Source organism: Diorhabda sublineata, chromosome 8 (assembly GCF_026230105.1).
Source record: "Diorhabda sublineata isolate icDioSubl1.1 chromosome 8, icDioSubl1.1, whole genome shotgun sequence".
NCBI classification, from domain to species: domain Eukaryota; kingdom Metazoa; phylum Arthropoda; class Insecta; order Coleoptera; family Chrysomelidae; genus Diorhabda; species Diorhabda sublineata.
In genome coordinates this window covers 2,394,784-2,415,609 of record NC_079481.1, presented here as the reverse complement: position 1 = coordinate 2,415,609, position 20,826 = coordinate 2,394,784, and the positions used below count along the sequence as shown (strand labels likewise).

General features: G+C 33.0%; 2 protein-coding genes across 3 annotated transcripts; one reads left to right on the top strand and one right to left on the bottom strand.

Moving 5' to 3' along the window:
* Positions 1-64: 64 nt before the first annotated feature.
* On the top strand, positions 65-15,656 carry LOC130447561 (uncharacterized). Of its 2 annotated transcripts, none has more exons than XR_008910265.1 (2): positions 65-171; positions 15,045-15,172. XR_008910265.1 is itself a non-coding variant. In XM_056784434.1 (2 exons), the coding sequence occupies exons 1-2, from the start codon at positions 12,261-12,263 to the stop codon at positions 15,584-15,586; spliced, it is 669 nt and encodes a 222-aa protein (XP_056640412.1). In that variant the 5' UTR covers positions 12,197-12,260; the 3' UTR covers positions 15,587-15,656. The 2 variants fall into 2 exon arrangements, 1 of the variants encoding a protein (XP_056640412.1); XM_056784434.1 differs by lacking the exon at positions 65-171 and adding an exon at positions 12,197-12,387 and having other exon boundaries at positions 15,045-15,656.
* Positions 185-5,313, bottom strand: LOC130447563 (uncharacterized). The gene is made up of 2 exons (XM_056784437.1): positions 5,119-5,313; positions 185-591 (listed from the first exon to the last, which is right to left on the bottom strand). The coding sequence occupies exons 1-2, from the start codon at positions 5,246-5,248 to the stop codon at positions 275-277; spliced, it is 447 nt and encodes a 148-aa protein (XP_056640415.1). The 5' UTR covers positions 5,249-5,313; the 3' UTR covers positions 185-274.
* Positions 15,657-20,826: the final 5,170 nt, after the last annotated feature.

The window sequence follows — 20,826 nt, the reverse complement described above, 5'->3', positions numbered from 1 at the left end:
CACATTTACTGAAACTGTCAACATTGAAGTGGCTAGAGCTACACCAGAGTCACTCCAGAGTGTCCCGAAAGTGTTTTGCAGTACGGAACTGTCACTTTCACTACATAATATTGTTGAATAGAGACTTCCTATTTTCTTCAAAGCTGCATAATGTTTGAAAAAACTATTTAGGTAATTACTTTCAAATATATTTATTGAGGAATTGAAACTGAAACAATACAAATTGCGTTTAGAAAATATTGACTAGGTCGAATGAAAATTTCATCATTTCTCATTACTTCTTTCTTTTTTTGCTTTTTCTTCCATATGTATCAGACTGTTTATTCGGATACCCGCCTTGTTGGTATGAATAATTTCCATGGTTAATATTAATAGCATGGCTGTAAAGTACTCCATCTGGATTATTATTTTTGTATATAATGTTTATAATCCACAGAAATATGCCTAGTTTTCCTAAAAACAAACTATTCAGTAAAGTAAGCTTCATGACACCCAAGACTAAAGGCAGTATTATGCTTTGAACTAGAAATGGCATCGCTATGTTTGGAAGAATTTTCATTAGAAGGTTATTCATCCCATTACTCTTTCTACCTGTAAAAACAAATTGGATTAGTAGGGATCAAAATTACGAGGCCTGCTACTCTAGTTTTGAGATAAACAAATAAAAACCAATATTCATAATTGGATAATAGACTTCAAGATACGTTTGAACTAATTGCCGAAGGATTTTTTCCATTCCCATTGAGGTACTTCCAAAACAATTTATTTTTTTGTTTGAACTGATGTGTGAGAGACCTCTGAAGTTTCTCTCATATTAAGAAGCCTTTAAAGTATTTGTGAAAAAGAAAATTCAGCTTTTTTGCTTATAATTTGTATCAGTGGCCTCCAGCAACTGGGCTGAAGGTGAATTTTTGGAATAAATTATACCAAAATTGAAAAAAATTATAGATAAACAATGGTAATATCATACTTTCGCGCTCCCCTCGTTTTTTGGCTTTAGAAAATCGAAAAACTATCTGATTTCGATGAATTTTTTTTTAAAAATCTGGAAATAAAAGGGAATACGAATACTTATTCACGTATAATTGTTGATAACTTTTTTCCAAATAATCAAATGAAGTTGTTATATTTTTTTTTCATACACCTTAATCCCCTCGTTCACTAAAATGTGTATGGGTATGCAGTATGCAAAAATTTAACCTAACCTAACCATTTTTTTTAAGGTTAGGTTAGGTAAGTTTCAAAGTTAACTTTTATTATTGTACACTTGATTACAATAAGTAATTTTAAAAATGTTTTTGTTCATATAACTTTAATGATTACGTTTTTAGGTCTCTTTTGTTTCAAAATTAGTTTTTTCAAATAATTTTTGAAAGATAGAAATAAATTGTAGTTTCGCCTTAACTTCAGTCAGTATGAAACGTCAATTTGTTTCTATATTTTAAAAATTATTAAGAAAAACTAATTTTGAAACGGAAAAGAAATTGAAGAAATTTAATGATTATTCAATAAAAAAGGTACAAACGATAATAATGTGAGAAAAGGTCAATTTCAAGAGAAAATTTTTATTATGTTTAATTGTAAAAACATAAAAAATTAACATTTTTGTATAAATTTTTTTGTGTGTAAATTATGGAAAAAAATAGAACAACTACATTTGGTTATTTAGAAAGTTATCAACAATTATACGTGAATGAGTGCGTTTTCATTTAAAACCCTGAAACCAATACAAGATTTAAAAAAAAATTCATCGAAATCGGATGATTTTTCGATTTTTTAAAACCAAAAAACGAGATGACCGCGAAGATATGCCGATTTTTCGATTTTCTAAAATTAAAAAACGAGGGGACCGTGAAAATATGCCGATTTTTCGATTTTTTAAAACCAAAAAACGAGATGACCGCGAAGATATGCCGATTTTTCGATTTTCTAAAATTAAAAAACGAGGGGACCGTGAAAATATGCCGATTTTTCGATTTTTTAAAACCAAAAAACGAGATGACCGCGAAGATATGCCGATTTTTCGATTTTCTAAAATTAAAAAACGAGGGGACCGTGAAAATATGCCGATTTTTCGATTTTTTAAAACCAAAAAACGAGATGACCGCGAAGATATGCCGATTTTTCGATTTTCTAAAATTAAAAAACGAGGGGACCGTGAAAATATGCCGATTTTTCGATTTTTTAAAACCAAAAAACGAGATGACCGCGAAGATATGCCGATTTTTCGATTTTCTAAAATTAAAAAACGAGGGGACCGTGAAAATATGCCGATTTTTCGATTTTTTAAAACCAAAAAACGAGATGACCGCGAAGATATGCCGATTTTTCGATTTTCTAAAATTAAAAAACGAGGGGACCGTGAAAATATGCCGATTTTTCGATTTTTTAAAACCAAAAAACGAGATGACCGCGAAGATATGCCGATTTTTCGATTTTCTAAAATTAAAAAACGAGGGGACCGTGAAAATATGCCGATTTTTCGATTTTTTAAAACCAAAAAACGAGATGACCGCGAAGATATGCCGATTTTTCGATTTTCTAAAATTAAAAAACGAGGGGACCGTGAAAATATGCCGATTTTTCGATTTTTTAAAACCAAAAAACGAGATGACCGCGAAGATATGCCGATTTTTCGATTTTCTAAAATTAAAAAACGAGGGGACCGTGAAAATATGCCGATTTTTCGATTTTTTAAAACCAAAAAACGAGATGACCGCGAAGATATGCCGATTTTTCGATTTTCTAAAATTAAAAAACGAGGGGACCGTGAAAATATGCCGATTTTTCGATTTTTTAAAACCAAAAAACGAGATGACCGCGAAGATATGCCGATTTTTCGATTTTCTAAAATTAAAAAACGAGGGGACCGTGAAAATATGCCGATTTTTCGATTTTTTAAAACCAAAAAACGAGATGACCGCGAAGATATGCCGATTTTTCGATTTTTTAAAACCAAAAAACGAGATGACCGCGAAGATATGCCGATTTTTCGATTTTCTAAAATTAAAAAACGAGGGGACCGTGAAAATATGCCGATTTTTCGATTTTTTAAAACCAAAAAACGAGATGACCGCGAAGATATGCCGATTTTTCGATTTTTTAAAACTAAAAAACGAGATGACCGCGAAGATATGCCGATTTTTCGATTTTCTAAAACCAAAAAACGAGGGGACCGCGAAATTATGCCGATTTTTCGATTTTCTAGAGCCAAAAAACAAAGGGACCGCGAAGATATGCCGATTTTTCGATTTTCTAAAACCAAAAAACGAGGGGACCGTGAAAATATGCCGATTTTTCGATTTTCTAAAGCCAAAAAACAAAGAGACCGCGAGATATGCCGATTTTTCGATTTTCTAAAACCAAAAAACGAGGGGACCGTGAAAATATGCCGATTTTTCGATTTTCTAGAGCCAAAAAACGAGGGGACCGCGAAATTATGCCGATTTTTCGATTTTCTAAAACCAAAAAACGAGGGGACCGTGAAAATATGCCGATTTTTCGATTTTCTAGAGCCAAAAAACAAAGGGACCGCGAAGATATGCCGATTTTTCGATTTTCTAAAACCAAAAAACGAGGGGACCGCGAAATTATGCCGATTTTTCGATTTTCTAAAACCAAAAAACGACGGGTCGCGAAGATATGCCGATTTTTCGATTTTCAAAAGGGGACCACGAAAATATGAAATGAATACTCTTTATCTATAAATTTTTTCGTAACTTTTTTTCAATTTTGGTAAAATTTATTCCAAAAATTCGTCGAAATCGGATGATTTTTCGATTTTCTAAAACCAAAAAATGAAGAGACCGTGAAAATATGCCGATTTTTCGATTTTCTAAAGCCAAAAAACAAAGAGACCGCGAGATATGCCGATTTTTCGATTTTCTAAAACCAAAAAACGAGGGGACCGTGAAAATATGCCGATTTTTCGATTTTCTAGAGCCAAAAAACAAAGGGACCGCGAAGATATGCCGATTTTTCGATTTTCTAAAACCAAAAAACGAGGGGACCGCGAAATTATGCCGATTTTTCGATTTTTTAAAACCAAAAAACGAGATGACCGCGAAAATATGCCGATTTTTCGATTTTTTAAAACCAAAAAACGAGATGACCGCGAAGATATGCCGATTTTTCGATTTTCTAAAATTAAAAAACGAGGGGACCGTGAAAATATGCCGATTTTTCGATTTTCTGAAGCCAAAAAACAAAGTGACCGCGAAGATATGCCGATTTTTCGATTTTCTAAAGTCAAAAAACGACGGGTCGCGAAGATATGCCGATTTTTCGATTTTCAAAAGGGGACCACGAAAATATGAAATGAATACTCTTTATCTATAAATTTTTTCGTAACTTTTTTTCAATTTTGGTAAAATTTATTCCAAAAATTCGTCGAAATCGGATGATTTTTCGATTTTCTAAAACCAAAAAATGAAGAGATCGTGAAAATATGCCGATTTTTCGATTTTCTAAAGCCAAAAAACGAGGGGACCGTGAAAATATGCCGATTTTTCGATTTTCTAGAGCCAAAAAACAAAGGGACCGCGAAGATATGCCGATTTTTCGATTTTCTAAAACCAAAAAACGAGGGGACCGCGAAATTATGCCGATTTTTCGATTTTCTAGAGCCAAAAAACAAAGGGACCGCGAAGATATGCCGATTTTTCGATTTTCTAAAACCAAAAAACGACGGGTCGCGAAGATATGCCGATTTTTCGATTTTCTAGAGTCAAAAAACGACGGGTCGCGAAGATATGCCGATTTTTCGATTTTCAAAAGGGGACCACGAAAATATGAAATGAATACTCTTTATCTATAAATTTTTTCGTAACTTTTTTTTAATTTTGGTAAAATTTATTCCAAAAATTCGTCGAAATCGGATGATTTTTCGATTTTCTACAGCCAAAATACGAAGGGACCGCGCAAATATGAAATAACCCAAAAAAATAGTTGCGATGGAAATTATCAGACAAGATACACCTCCAATAGAACCGCTCCTTAAGAAAAACGATAAAAACATAGTAATTATAAAAAAAATAACACGCGCATTCTCTAATAACTTACAAAACCGGAACTTCTAGTTATAATAAAACAATTGGTATTAATTATGATTCCACTTACCTTCTATAATATAATTATTATTACAAATAGCGTTCTCTTCTAAATTGAAACCTTCACAAATCACTATTATACACCATGTGGTTAACATTCTTGTTATAAAAACCACGGTTCTTCCAATTTCTTTATTCATTATCGCGTTCTGTGTTAGCGGACTGATTTCACTAGAATGTTAAGTTGTACAAGAATTAGATGATGTATAAGTCGTCCTCGGCCGACTACTCAGTATTTTAGTCCAGTAAAATTTTGTAACACTTTAAAAATTTGATTTTTGTTCTTCGGTAGTCGTCAAATAATTTTTAATTAAAACAAAAAAACAATTTTCATCGTTAAATAAATGTTTTATGTATCTTTACATCACTCAATAATGCGTAGGACACACAGATGGCGCTGTGTGCGTTGTCAAATCTATATGACGTTTATGAAGTACCAACTTTCAGAAAACTATGTGTCAAATTTCATGACATTTCGATTAGTCAGCAAAAAGTAACAGCCATTTAAGTGAATCAACTTTCGTTATTTTCAAAACAATTTTTGAAAAAAAAATACTATACGAGCTCAGCAATGCCTTTGAAAGTGTTATCCGGACTATGCTTCATCGAAAAGAACCATTTGGTGGTGGCTACTATAGAAAACACAAAAAGAGTCCATAATTTGCCCGAAAATATTTTTGGTATTTCCAAAAATTCGATACGTTTGCCTTTGTTTACAATATTACCTTACTGACTGAGCTATTTTTCAGTAAAATTGTCAAATATGACATTTCATATTTTAATATAATTTCGCTTTTTATTTGAAACCGAAAATAGTTTGAAAAAATAAAACATATTACGATATACGTCCGTGAAGTACTCGATTAGGTATTCTCGACTCGGCTAATTCGTCGACTCGTCTCGTACCGTACTAAATCACTGCATTCCTTGTTATTTTTAAAACAGTATTTATATCTTGACCTACGAACCGAGAAGAAAGTTCAGAAGGGATTCCCGTTACTCCGTCAGCTTTCTGACAAACTACATTTGGTATTACATCTCAGTCTTAAAGACCGATTGATATGACGCAATAAAACGTGAAATGCAGTGCAAGACGTGATATTTCTTGATCGAAAACATTCAACTGATTGTTTGATGTGTTATTTTTATTGCTTGCAAGTTTAGGATGAGTTTGGTTACTTTTTGCGTAACACTTAACCTGTCCATCAGGTTTCAAAGACGAGGAAGCAGCAGATATCAGGTTTGTTCCAATCTGGTAACCTGGACTGTTCTTGGAGCGATTATTGAAAGCGTTTGACTGATATTTCGGTTCTGGTAACAGTATTTGCTATCAATCAAGTATTGAGAAGACTGTTCCATCACAAACAAAGGCGAGAAAGCAAAAGATATCAGGTTTGTTCCAATCTGGTAACCTGGACCGTTCTTAGAGCTGTTATTGAAAGCGTTTGACTGATATTTCGGTTCTGGTAACAGTATTTGCTATCAATCAAGTATTGAGAAGACTGTTCCATCACAAACAAAGGCGAGAAAGCAAAAGATATCAGGTTTGTTCCAATCTGGTAACCTGGACCGTTCTTAGAGCTGTTATTGAAAGCGTTTGACTGATATTTCGGTTCTGGTAACAGTATTTGCTATCAATCAAGTATTGAGAAGACTGTTCCATCACAAACAAAGGCGAGAAAGCAAAAGATATCAGGTTTGTTCCAATCTGGTAACCTGGACCGTTCTTGGAGCGGTTATTGAAAGCGTTTGACTGATATTTCGGTTCTGGTAATAGTATTTGCTATCAATCAAGTATTGAGAAGACTGTTCCATCACAAACAAAGGCGAGAAAGCAGCAGATATCAGGTTTGTTCCAATCTGGTAACCTGGACCGTTCTTGGAGCGGTTATTGAAAGCGTTTGACTGATATTTCGGTTCTGGTAATAGTATTTGCTATCAATCAAGTATTGAGAAGACTGTTCCATCACAAACAAAGGCGAGAAAGCAGCAGATATCAGGTTTGTTCCAATCTGGTAACCTGGACCGTTCTTGGAGCGGTTATTTAAAGCGTTTGACTGATATTTCGGTTCTGGTAACAGTATTTGCTATCAATCAAGTATTGAGAAGACTGTTCCATCACAAACAAAGGCGAGAAAGCAGCAGATATCAGGTTTGTTCCAATCTGGTAACCTGGACCGTTCTTGGAGCGGTTATTTAAAGCGTTTGACTGATATTTCGGTTCTGGTAACAGTATTTGCTATCAATCAAGTATTGAGAAGACTGTTCCATCACAAACAAAGGCGAGAAAGCAGCAGATATCAGGTTTGTTCCAATCTGGTAACCTGGACCGTTCTTGGAGCGGTTATTTAAAGCGTTTGACTGATATTTCGGTTCTGGTAACAGTATTTGCTATCAATCAAGTATTGAGAAGACTGTTCCATCACAAACAAAGGCGAGAAAGCAGCAGATATCAGGTTTGTTCCAATCTGGTAACCTGGACCGTTCTTGGAGCGGTTATTTAAAGCGTTTGACTGATATTTCGGTTCTGGTAATAGTATTTGCTATCAATCAAATATTGAGAAGACTGTTCCATCACAAACAAAGGCGAGAAAGCAGCAGATATCAGGTTTGTTCCAATCTGGTAACCTGGACCGTTCTTGGAGCGGTTATTGAAAGCGTTTGACTGATATTTCGGTTCTGGTAACAGTATTTGCTATCAATCAAGTATTGAGAAGACTGTTCCATCACAAACAAAGGCGAGAAAGCAAAAGATATCAGGTTTGTTCCATCCTGCTAATCTGGAACGGTTATTGAAAGCGTTTGAATGATATTTCCTGTTCAATTTCCAGTTATAAACGATTCTGGTGATAGTATTTCCTATCAATCAAGTATTGAGAAGACTGTTCCATCACAACCCATACCTAAGTCGGTTGGAACACAAAACGCACCTTATATTGATCGTCACCGTACCAAGGAGGGATTTTTGATGGTTTGGAACAAATTTATAATCATTGCCAGTTATTCCCTGACTACTTTTCTTGTTCATTCCAATTTTTTGTTTCTGGCAACCATGATGAAGTGGTAAGAGACTTGCACAATCAATCCAGAATATATTTCGCATGCAATTTCTTGCACGCTGTCTTTTACTACGTCAAGCACCATCAAGTCGAATTTTTGTCCATGCGATGATATTCCTCACATAAGTTGAGGTGGATATGATGACACCGACTTGAATCACATGATGAATCGCACGATTTGCCTCCCCCTTGTCCGTGTCGCACGTGGGGGTGCACGTTTTGTACGCCCGCTTACGACGGGCCTGATCATAAGATTCTTAAGTGAAGAAATTGATAGGTTTGCAAAAACATCTTCCAGAAAGCTACAGATCACACCTCTAATCATTTAAATACCACCTTAAATAGTAAATCTGTCTATACGATTTTTTCAAAAATACTTGTAGAATCTCAAAATATTTGCGTCGCATTTTCAAATTGTTTGGGTTTTATGTTATTTCGATTTTTCATTGAATCACTTATTCAGAATGTATTGATCTAGTTTATTTATTTACGAATCAATGTTGCGGAGAATTAACAAAAAATCTAAATGGTCGATTTAACAATAATTGTTTCGTGGATTTATTTTGGAGAAAAAATTAAAATTGAATCAGTCATGCTTTCAAAAATCCTCCGCTGTAGGTTTTCTTTATATTTATTTGGACACAGATACATTTTCTGTTTATATAATGTTTAAAATAGTTACGAGGGTTGCTCAATATATATATATATATATATATATATATATATATATATATATATAACTGTATATGGATTTATTGTTTTTCAAAATAACCTCTATTAAGATCAATAATGGATGATTTATCAAGTGTATAACTGTTCAAAAACGTTTTTATTTGACATTTTTTCGCTTTCCTTGAATTCTAAACTTGTTTTAACGCGCCGACAGTTATAGTAAACCAGTCATGTCAAAGATACGGCCGGCGGGCCGTTTCCGGCCCCTGGGCCTTATCAATAAGGCCCGCGATCGCAACGTGTCACAAAAAGAAGCTTTTAGACTTCATTCGATTCCATTACGGATGTTTAAAATACTCGTACTAGTCTATGGATGTTTATAAGTAATTTCTAGAGCGGCGCGTGTCTAGACAAGCGAGAGATAAAGACATTATGGCCATCTATTAGCGGCAAGCGGAAATATTGTACAAAAACGTGGAATCTTGATAAAACTCTTTTGGTATTCGGTATTTGGATGGTGTGTGTTCTAAAAAAAATTTAACGTTTCATTGTATTCAAAACTGAGTCGAAAAACGTGATTTGAATGGTTATAATTACAAAAGTAAAGTCGTGAATGTATTTCGGTCATTAATGTAACCAACATGTTTTTAAGTGAAATAGATCGAGTATTATTTGAAAACAAATCAAAATCTATGCCTCAATCGCGTACCTAATAAAAGAACGGATTCAGAAACGGTGAATTTTTGAAGTGAAAATGTTTTCTAGCATTTTTTGACATTTATTTAGATTTTAAACTGTTAATGATCGAAATTAACTTTAGATGCGTTCCAAAAAATTTTTTATATCACCATAACTGCCGAATTCCTTTATTTTTCGTTCTTTTTTCAAGTTTTCTTGAAATTTTAAGGTCAAATCGACCTCGGATTCGGAATCAGCGGATTCAAATGAACCGCGTAATCTTGTATAAGCGCGCATGCGCAGAAATGATAATTGGAACATGATGGTGCCGGGGAATTGAAAAATTAATTACTGAGAATAAAGCGATGGAACAAACATATTTTTTAACCGAACAAACGTTAACTGACTGAGATTGAGTAGAAGAATAAAAAAAAACTCATAATTGATTACCTCAAGAGCTGGATTAAGGCCATAATTTCGAACAAACATCAAATTTGTTCGAATAATCCAGAAAAAAAGTAAATAAAGAAGAAAAAGTAAGAAAATTATTTATTTCCGCCAACTTAAGAGAGCTGAATACCAGTTCGAAACCTTCCCACAATGACAAATGACAAATGACAATGACAAGGTGTAAACAAATGTTCTTCTTTTTTTCTCTACGCTACATAGTTAAAGAAAAATAAATACTTGACAGTTCTGTATGGTTTTCCACGATATATAAATCAATTTGATACTTTTGAACGATTATCTGGAATTATAAATAGTTTCTTTGATATAGAAATATTGAAATTATAATCAGACGGCTACTACTAATATGTCATTCAATTTAAACTGCTTCATGCTTCGAAGCAACTATTGTATTATGGATAATTTAGTGTTCCGTGGATCAATATATTAACTACAGTGTTGCTCTAATAATTTTAGTTTAATTAGCATTAATTTGGAACACATAGTTCGTTGGAATATATTAGAACCAAACCGTGAAAGTGAAAATACGTAAATTATACCGTGGGGTCGAGTTTTAACGGACGAGAAACTATTGAGACTTTGACAAGATTGATCGGGACTAGCCGCGCGCTTTGCGCCCTCTATCTCAGAAACGATTCACCGTATGAAAAAATTTTTGAGACAAAAGTTGTAGAGAATCAAATGCTCTACAATATTGATAATAAACACAAATAGCGTAAAATCCATAGGAAACGAGTTATTTGCAAAAAACGTGCAAGAAATCGATTTTTTTTACTTTCGGCCCCCGATTTTTAAAGTTGCTCACATCGAATTATATGTGAGTTTTGAGAGGAGTTTTAGGATGTCAAATGAACAAGTTTAAACGACTTTGTAACTTTGTATTTTCTAAATCTACCTAAAATGAACTGATTTTCCGTCCCCACAGCTTTAACCCTCAAAAGTTGTGTCAATTTTTTTTAAATATGACTGTACTATTTTTCTGCATTCCCCATACTTTCAGGCGACGATTATAATGGAAATAATCTGAGCAATTCGAAAACAACACACGCCACAAGATCAAAATTAACATAAAAAAATTTGTTCGAATAATCAAGAAAAAAAGTAAACAAAGAAAAAAAATTATTTATTTCCGCCAACTTAAGAGAGCTGAATACCAGTTCGAAACCTTCCCACAATGACAAATGACAAATGACAATGACAAGGTGTAAACAAATGTTCTTCTTTTTTTCTCTACGCTACATAGTTAAAGAAAAATAAATACTTGACAGTTCTGTAAGGTTTTTCCACGATATATAAATCAATTTGATACTTTTGAACGATTATCTGGAATTATAAATAGTTTCTTTGATATAGAAATATTGAAATTATAATCAGACGGCTACTACTAATATGTAATTCAATTTAAACTGCTTCATGCTTCAAAGCAACTATTGTATTATAGATAATTTAGTGTTCCGTGGATCAATATATTAAATACAGTGTTGCTCTAATAATTTTAGTTTAATTAGCATTAATTTGGAACACATAGTTCGTTGGAATATATTAGAACCAAACCGTGAAAGTTAAAATACGTAAATTATACTGTGGGGTCGAGTTTGAACGGACGAGAAACTATTGAGACTTTGACAAGATTGATCGGGACTAGCCGCGCGCTTTACGCCCTCTATCTCAGAAACGATTCACCGTATAAAAAAATTTCTCAGACAAAAGTTGTAGAGAATTTAATGCTCTACAATATTCATAATAAATACAAATAGCGTAAAATCCATAGGAAACGAGTTATTTGCAAAAAACGTACAAGAAATCGATTTTTTTTACTTTCGGCCCCCGATTTTTAAAGTTGCTCACATCGAATTATATGTGAGTTTTGAGAGGAGTTTTAGGATGTCAAATGAACAAGTTTAAACGACTTTGTAACTTTGTATTTTCTAAATCTACCTAAAATGAACTGATTTTCCGTCCCCACAGCTTTAACCATCACAAGTTGTTTCAATTTTTTTTAAATACGACTGTACTATTTTTCTGCATTCCCGATACTTTCAGGCGACGATTATAATCGAAATAATCTGAGCAATTCGAAAACAACACACGCCGCAAGATCAAAATTAACATAAAAAAATTGGAACGGTTATTATCGAATCGGAACCGATTCTCAGTGACGATGCCTTCTCGGTCACCTGTTTTTCTTTACTTTCGTCGAGACCACGCACCGTGAGAGGAATTGAGAATCGTGGTAAAGCATAACTGCGAGATATCACCATTAAAAACAGCAGTTATGATACCCATTTTGCGGTTGGTGTTTTCAGTTTTGTGTCTACCGTGTATTTTATGTACATTCAGTTTAAATGATAATGTGATAATAAATAATAAGGCTAGTGATGAAAGTGAATATTTAACAACAGGTAATGATATTTTCGAAATTTTTTACATGTTCCTATTCAGCTCATACACTTGATACAAAGGATTTCATCGGTAGATGGCTGCAAATTACGTGTTTTCCCGATTAAATACTGTTTTTTAAAACAAATAACAACTTTATTAACGCAAAAATACAATAAAATAGCAACTCAACAAATGTTACGAAATCTGCATAAAAAAATGTTAAGTACAATATGTACAGGTACGATAATGGATGTTGTTGGCGGGAATAACAAAATAAAAAGAAAAATTTTGCCATAGAAATGAAAGTTTATACTTAATTAACAAATGAAAAATGAGGTTTGGTTAGTCAAAAACGTTTTTGGCATCCAATGATTTGAACGGTTAATCTGAAAAAGCGGTTGATGTGTTCAAATCACGTGGTTTGGAGGTACCTCGATCGGAATCAACTATTGGTTCGAACATATGTACAAGTTTATTGATTTTCATGAAGAATATTTTGGTAAAAACCAACTATATATAATTGTTTTTATTTGTCTAACTTAAAACTTCAGTAGCAGCCCTCGTATTGGATTAATGTGCACTGAGAGATGAAGTTTATGAGTTTAAAACTTTATGCAAGCATTAATACTATCAAAAATCACCGGAAATCTTAATTAATCATTTTCCTGACGATTAATTCAAAGTATTCGAAAGCTCGGAAAATATATTGAAGTTAGTACACTTTGGTGTTTTATTGCCACGTTCCCAATAAGAAAACACTGTTATATATACATAGTAGATTATAAGTATATCATCTCTTGGTATTCTCAAATGTTTCTACAGGTATCAGCAGAAAAAATCCGTGCGTCAAAATTTGAAATTTTTTCATATCTTATAATTCACAAAAAATTTCAAATTCTTATTTTTTACGTAACTCCATTAATTTTGGGGCTATCACTGCCTACGAAAAACCATATTAAAGGTAATTTTCAGGGCTACAAGCTTATGTGTGTTAGAAGGGCTTGAGACCCTCCACATTTTATTAATAAAGGGTTAAAGGGCTCTGGATAAACAATCCTCGCACTAGAGTGACAGATTAATTTGGTTATAACTCCGTCAATTTTTATGCTACAAAAAAAATAAAAAGAGGAAAATAATCGTCATAAAAAATGCTTTATTTTGACTGTGTTTATTTGTTTTTGTATCTCTTATAGTTATGGAGAAAAAATGGACAAAAAAATTTTTTTATAAAAAATAAAAAAAAGGTTCATTTAATGCTCATTTTTTTCAAAACTATGCATTTCTTATCAGCCAAACTTTCAGATATCGTAAATAACATCCAAATAAAGTATTTGGTGTAAGCAATAAGTTTAATTTTGATTTTTAATGAAATGACATTAGTTTTAGTGCAATTTTTTAAAGTTTTAACTATTTTACATCATATCTCACTGAAATTTCAATCGAAACGACTTTTATCTGTGATCATTTCAAAGGTCTTTTTAAGCTCTTTAAAAAGTATTTTATGATTTTTTATTGAAAAATGTACCGTTTTCCAGTTATATGAGGTTAAATTCTCAATTACGTAAAACAAAAGCTATTCAAGTATCTATAACTTGCTTTAGATAAAACATTAAGATGTTGAAATATATCTTAATTTCTTTGTTTTTTTATGAGCTTCATTTTTGTTCATTACACTTTTTTCGATAAAATGCATCATTACAGAGTTATACGTAAAAAACTATTGAAAAACGCGGTTTTTTTTTTGATCGAAAAATCAATTGCGAATAACTCAAAAACTATTGATCTGACGAAAAAACTTTATATGACATTTTTTACTTTAAATTTTCTGATCTTTCGATTTCTGGTGTTATTTTGGGTGAAAAATTTTCCACGGGGGTGGGGGCGCACTTCGGCACCATGCAGATCTCGCTTTTTGGATACACACCTGTCATATGTCAAATTTTCAAATAAATCGGTGCCGAATTAAAGAATTCGGAGGGAAAATGCTCCAATACATGGCCTAAATCTCCTGTTTTAATACCTGACTTAAATATCAAATAAACATTAGCAATAAAACCCATTCGACCTTGAACAAGAACTATTATCAATCCTTATCTATTTGAAATATATATAAAAGAATTTTCAAAAAGATATATGACCGTATTGAATAAAGGTCTTATCAACAAATAAATAAGTCCAAATAGACTAAGTTAGAGTCTTATTTCACAAAATATTTAGCAAAAACTATATTGAAAAAAGTTTGGAGAACTATAATTAAAAACCTATGCGTTATACAAAAAAAAGTTTCAAATAAAAAAGATGGCAAATATTATTATGTACAATAATGATTTCAACAATTTTTGTCGTACGATGCGCGGTTCGCGAGATATTTAATAAAACGTGTTTTTCAAGATGGCGGCGGCTGAAGTGAAGCCCCACCCCATGACACCCACTTGGATTTACATTCTGGGGACGCCTCTGAACATATTACCTGTTCCCGTTCGTTTTTTTACGGCTCTTGGACTATTAATGAGATTTCTGTCACGACAAGATTCAAATAATCTTTGATTATCTTACCTAGTTTGATATAAGGGTTGATATGTGAGGGGTGCCTTCCAAAATTACTCTTTTGATAAAATTTATTCGTGGTAAATAACTCATTCCATTTTATTTCTACAAATTATATATTTTTTTTCAGAAAAACAAGAACTCAGAAGCACTCCACTTCACTATCCCATATTGAACAACAACACTTCAGCTACTTCTCGAAAACTAATTCCTAACCTGATCAAAAACCAAAAGAAACCAGTTCGTTCGATCGAAGCTACATCAGAAACTAGTAAACATCAAAAAGACGTACTAAATATAGTTGGTAGTGGTAGTAATCATGGTACTAGGAAAAAACGAGAAAAGTGCAAAAGAAAAGGAAAGGGAGAAAAAAGTTTAATGGAAAAAATGTTACCGATGATGGCTACTCCTTTTCTAATATCCTCAAGTATGGTTCCCATGATGTTGGTATCTCTATTTTTCGCAATGATAAAAAGTGCTTTCATCGGCAAAATTGGAATCATATTGATGTTGATAAACATGTTCACTAACAGAAGAAACTCCGGAGGAGCTACAACGCATACGTTGAATATGGAAAATCCAGGAAATCGAATAGCTATGGACCACTACGGTTGGCATGGAGACGAGGAATACGGAGCCTACGTCAATAAACGAAGAAGAAAGAGGAGCTGATAGTGTCGTTTACTTAGAGACTCAAATTTGTATTATATTGTAAACTTCTTTCTTGGATGGCCAGAATAAACCCAAAAATAACTTTTTCAAAATTGATTTTCATTTTTATTGCGTTAAAATCTATCTGACGTAAGTCTAGATCCGTGTTACCAACCTAACTTCTCAAAATTCCCTTTCCAGAGCGCGAAATTCGAATTAAAATATAAAAATGCTTTCAATATCTAATTTATGTATAATTTTCCCTCGCAGTATATATTGACGGTTATATAATTTTGAAACACGTGTATATTCCATCTTGGAATCTCTCCATTTTTGTATATAGAAATAATTGCGATGTACCAAGTTCTTGGGGCTCAAAGTACATTATTTATGTAATATAATCAATCATTTATACAGATTTATAATTTTTCACCCCATTTTTACGTGTAGGATAAAGTTGCGCCAACTCAAGGGGGAATTTCAGGTAAACGAAAAGGTATTTCGAGTACATAATTCGGAATCACTAATAAATCAAAAGCTATCTATAACTTGCTTTAGATAAAACATTAAGATGTTAGAATATATCTTAATTTCTTTGTATTTTTATGAACTTCATTTTTGTTAATCACACTTTTTTCGATAAAATGCATCATTACAGAGTTATACGTAAAAAACTATTGAAAAACGCGGTTTTTTTTTGACAAAAAATCAATTGCGAATAACTCAAAAACTATTGATCTGACGAAAAAACTTTATATGACATTTTTTACTTTAAATTTACTGATCTTTCGACTTATGGGGTTATTTTGGGTGAAAAATGTTCCACGGGGTTGGGGGCGCACTTCAGCACAATGTAGTTTCAGGTAAACGAAAAGGTATTTCGAGTACATAATACAATTCGGAATCTATAACTTGCTTTAGATCAAACATTAAGATGTTGCAATATATCTTAATTTCTTTGTATTTTTATGAACTTCATTTTTGTTAATCACACTTTTTTCGATAAAATGCATCATTACAGAGTTATACGTAAAAAACTATTGAAAAACGCGGTTTTTTTGACAAAAAATCAATTGCGAATAACTCAAAAACTATTGATCTGACGAAAAAACTTTATATGACATTTTTTACTTTAAATTTACTGATCTTTCGACTTATGGGGTTATTTTGGGTGAAAAATGTTCCACGGGGTTGGGGGCGCACTTCAGCACAATGTAGTTTCAGGTAAACGAAAAGGTATTTCGAGTACATAATACAATTCGGAATCTATAACTTGCTTTAGATCAAACATTAAGATGTTGCAATATATCTTAATTTCTTTGTATTTTTATGAACTTCATTTTTGTTAATCACACTTTTTTCGATAAAATGCATCATTACAGAGTTATACGTAAAAAACTATTGAAAAACGCGGTTTTTTTTTTGACAAAAAATCAATTGCGAATAACTCAAAAACTATTGATCTGACGAAAAAACTTTATATGACATTTTTTACTTTAAATTTACTGATCTTTCGACTTATGGGGTTATTTTGGGTGAAAAATGTTCCACGGGGTTGGGGGCGCACTTCAGCACAATGTAGTTTCAGGTAAACGAAAAGGTATTTCGAGTACATAATACAATTCGGAATCTATAACTTGCTTTAGATCAAACATTAAGATGTTGCAATATATCTTAATTTCTTTGTATTTTTATGAACTTCATTTTTGTTAATCACACTTTTTTCGATAAAATGCATCATTACAGAGTTATACGTAAAAAACTATTGAAAAACGCGGTTTTTTTTTTGACAAAAAATCAATTGCGAATAACTCAAAAACTATTGATCTGACGAAAAAACTTTATATGACATTTTTTACTTTAAATTTACTGATCTTTCGACTTATGGGGTTATTTTGGGTGAAAAATGTTCCACGGGGTTGGGGGCGCACTTCAGCACAATGTAGTTTCAGGTAAACGAAAAGGTATTTCGAGTACATAATACAATTCGGAATCTATAACTTGCTTTAGATCAAACATTAAGATGTTGCAATATATCTTAATTTCTTTGTATTTTTATGAACTTCATTTTTGTTAATCACACTTTTTTCGATAAAATGCATCATTACAGAGTTATACGTAAAAAACTATTGAAAAACGCGGTTTTTTTTTGACAAAAAATCAATTGCGAATAACTTAAAAACTATTGATCTGACGAAAAAACTTTATATGACATTTTTTACTTTAAATTTGTTGAACTTTCGACTTATGGGGTTATTTTGGGTGAAAAATGTTCCACGGGGTTGGGGGCGCACTTCAGCACAATGTAGTTTCAGGTAAACGAAAAGGTATTTCGAGTACATAATACAATTCGGAATCTATAACTTGCTTTAGATCAAACATTAAGATGTTGCAATATATCTTAATTTCTTTGTATTTTTATGAACTTCATTTTTGTTAATCACACTTTTTTCGATAAAATGCATCATTACAGAGTTATACGTAAAAAACTATTGAAAAACGCGGTTTTTTTTTGACAAAAAATCAATTGCGAATAACTCAAAAACTATTGATCTGACGAAAAAACTTTATATGACATTTTTTACTTTAAATTTACTGATCTTTCGACTTATGGGGTTATTTTGGGTGAAAAATGTTCCACGGGGTTGGGGGCGCACTACGGCACAATGTAGATTTGGCTTTTTGCATACACACCTGTCATTTGTCAAAATTTCAAATAAATCGGTGCCGCATTGAAGAATTCGGAGGGGAAATGCTTGAATACTAGGCTTGAGGAAGTGGTTCAAATGTTTTTGGAGGTACCTCAATAGGAATGGAAAAAATGCTCAATAGAAAATATTTTAAAAAACAATGAAACCATATCCAGTCATAAAAATATGTTTTTATTTGTCTACCTCAAAATTTTAGTTGCAACCCTCGTATAACAATCGATTTGTTTCGGAAATATAAAATTTTATACTTGAAAATTATTAGTTATTAGTTATTCCGTGGTCTTAATCATATTCAGAAAAGAAATTTACAACCTGCACATTCCCACTATCATAAATTATTGTAAAAATTTTGGAGACGCCTCGAAAGCTAATTTACATCCGATAATCTCCAGCATCAATAAAACAGAATAATTATAATTCGTTTCGAATAACTGGTATAATAAAAGGAGAAAGTCGTAGAAAAATAATCAGATTCTAACAAAAATTCCCAATACATTTAAGATATGAATATAAAATTTAAAAGGAAACTTATAATTCAATATGACCTTGATATTAAATCTGAGATACTCTCGTCATAAGCAAAGAAAGAAACTGAGAAACAATTGTACAATCATCATTTGGTCAAGATAATAAATGAATTATCGAACAGAATAATCCCCGGTCATAGTACATACAGAATAACTCTTCCATTCCAACTAAAACAGCTTCAAGCTTCAAAATTGAATCGTAACAATTATGATACTCGATACAACAATTATGAATATCGTACTCGCACGACACAAACAAATGCACAATAATTACTTCGTGGTACAATGTAAAATCCTTCTCTAAGCGTATCGCTTCGATTACTCGACTCAACTGACTCACTCAAATAAACTGGTGCCTGTAAAGCTTCAAAATTGAATCGTAACAATTATGATACTCGATACAACAATTATGGAAATCGTACTCGCACGACACAAACAAATTGCACAATAATTACTTCGTGGTACAATGTAAAATCCTTCTTCAAGCGTATCGCTTCGATTACTCGACTCAACTGACTCACTCAAATAAACTGGTGCCTGTGAAGCTTCAAAATTGAATCGTAACAATTATGAAACTCGATACAACAATTATGAATATCGTACTCGCACGACACAAACAAATGCACAATAATTACTTCGTGGTACAATGTAAAATCCTTCTTCAAGCGTATCGCTTCGATTACTCGACTCAACTGACTCACTCAAATAAACTGGTGCCTGTAAAGCTTCAAAATTGAATCGTAACAATTATGAAACTCGATACAACAATTATGAATATCGTACTCGCACGACACAAACAAATGCACAATAATTACTTCGTGGTACAATGTAAAATCCTTCTTCAAGCGTATCGCTTCGATTACTCGACTCAACTGACTCACTCAAATAAACTGGTGCCTGTGAAGCTTCAAAATTGAATCGTAACAATTATGAAACTCGATACAACAATTATGGAAATCGTACTCGCACGACACAAACAAATGCACAATAATTACTTCGTGGTACAATGTAAAATCCTTCTTCAAGCGTATCGCTTCGATTACTCGACTCAACTGACTCACTCAAATAAACTGGTGCCTGTGAAGCTTCAAAATTGAATCGTAACAATTATGAAACTCGACACAACAATTATGGAAATCGCACACGCACGACACAAACAAATGCACAATAATTACTTCGTGGTACAATGTAAAATCCTTCTTCAAGCGTATCGCTTCGATTACTCGACTCAACTGACTCACTCAAATAAACTGGTGCCTGTGAAGCTTCAAAATTGAATCGTAACAATTATGAAACTCGACACAACAATTATGGAAATCGCACACGCACGACACAAACAAATGCACAATAATTACTTCGTGGTACAATGTAAAATCCTTCTTCAAGCGTATCACTTCGATTACTCGACTCAACTGACTCACTCAAATAAACTGGTGCCTGTGAAGCTTCAAAATTGAATCGTAACAATTATGAAACTCGACACAACAATTATGGAAATCGCACACGCACGACACAAACAAATGCACAATAATTACTTCGTGGTACAATGTAAAATCCTTCTTCAAGCGTATCGCTTCGATTACTCGACTCAACTGACTCGCGTCGCACCGACGTTTTACACGGAAGGTTCTATCGTTCTGGACAGAGCTTGCTGTTAAGAGATGGCGATACTGTCTTTTCTTCTCGCCTGTCTAGGCACTTATATTCTTGTTTCTGTGACTCATTGCGATCGCGGGCTGTATTGATACGCCCCAGGGGCCGGAAACGGCCCGCGAGCCGTATCAGTAGAACAGCAAAAATAATTTTTTCCAGATTTTCGTCTTAAAACTCGATTTTGACCATGTCCCCGCAACTTTGGAGAAAAAATAAATGTCACATTCGAATTCAACACCCTCGAAAATGGTTTTTAGCGACTAGAACGCGATTGGTCGGTACATAAATAAAATAGGGGGCTTTTCTTCGTTACGTGATAAATATATTTTATAACAGATGTAATTACACCCCAAATTTTCTTATTTGACTT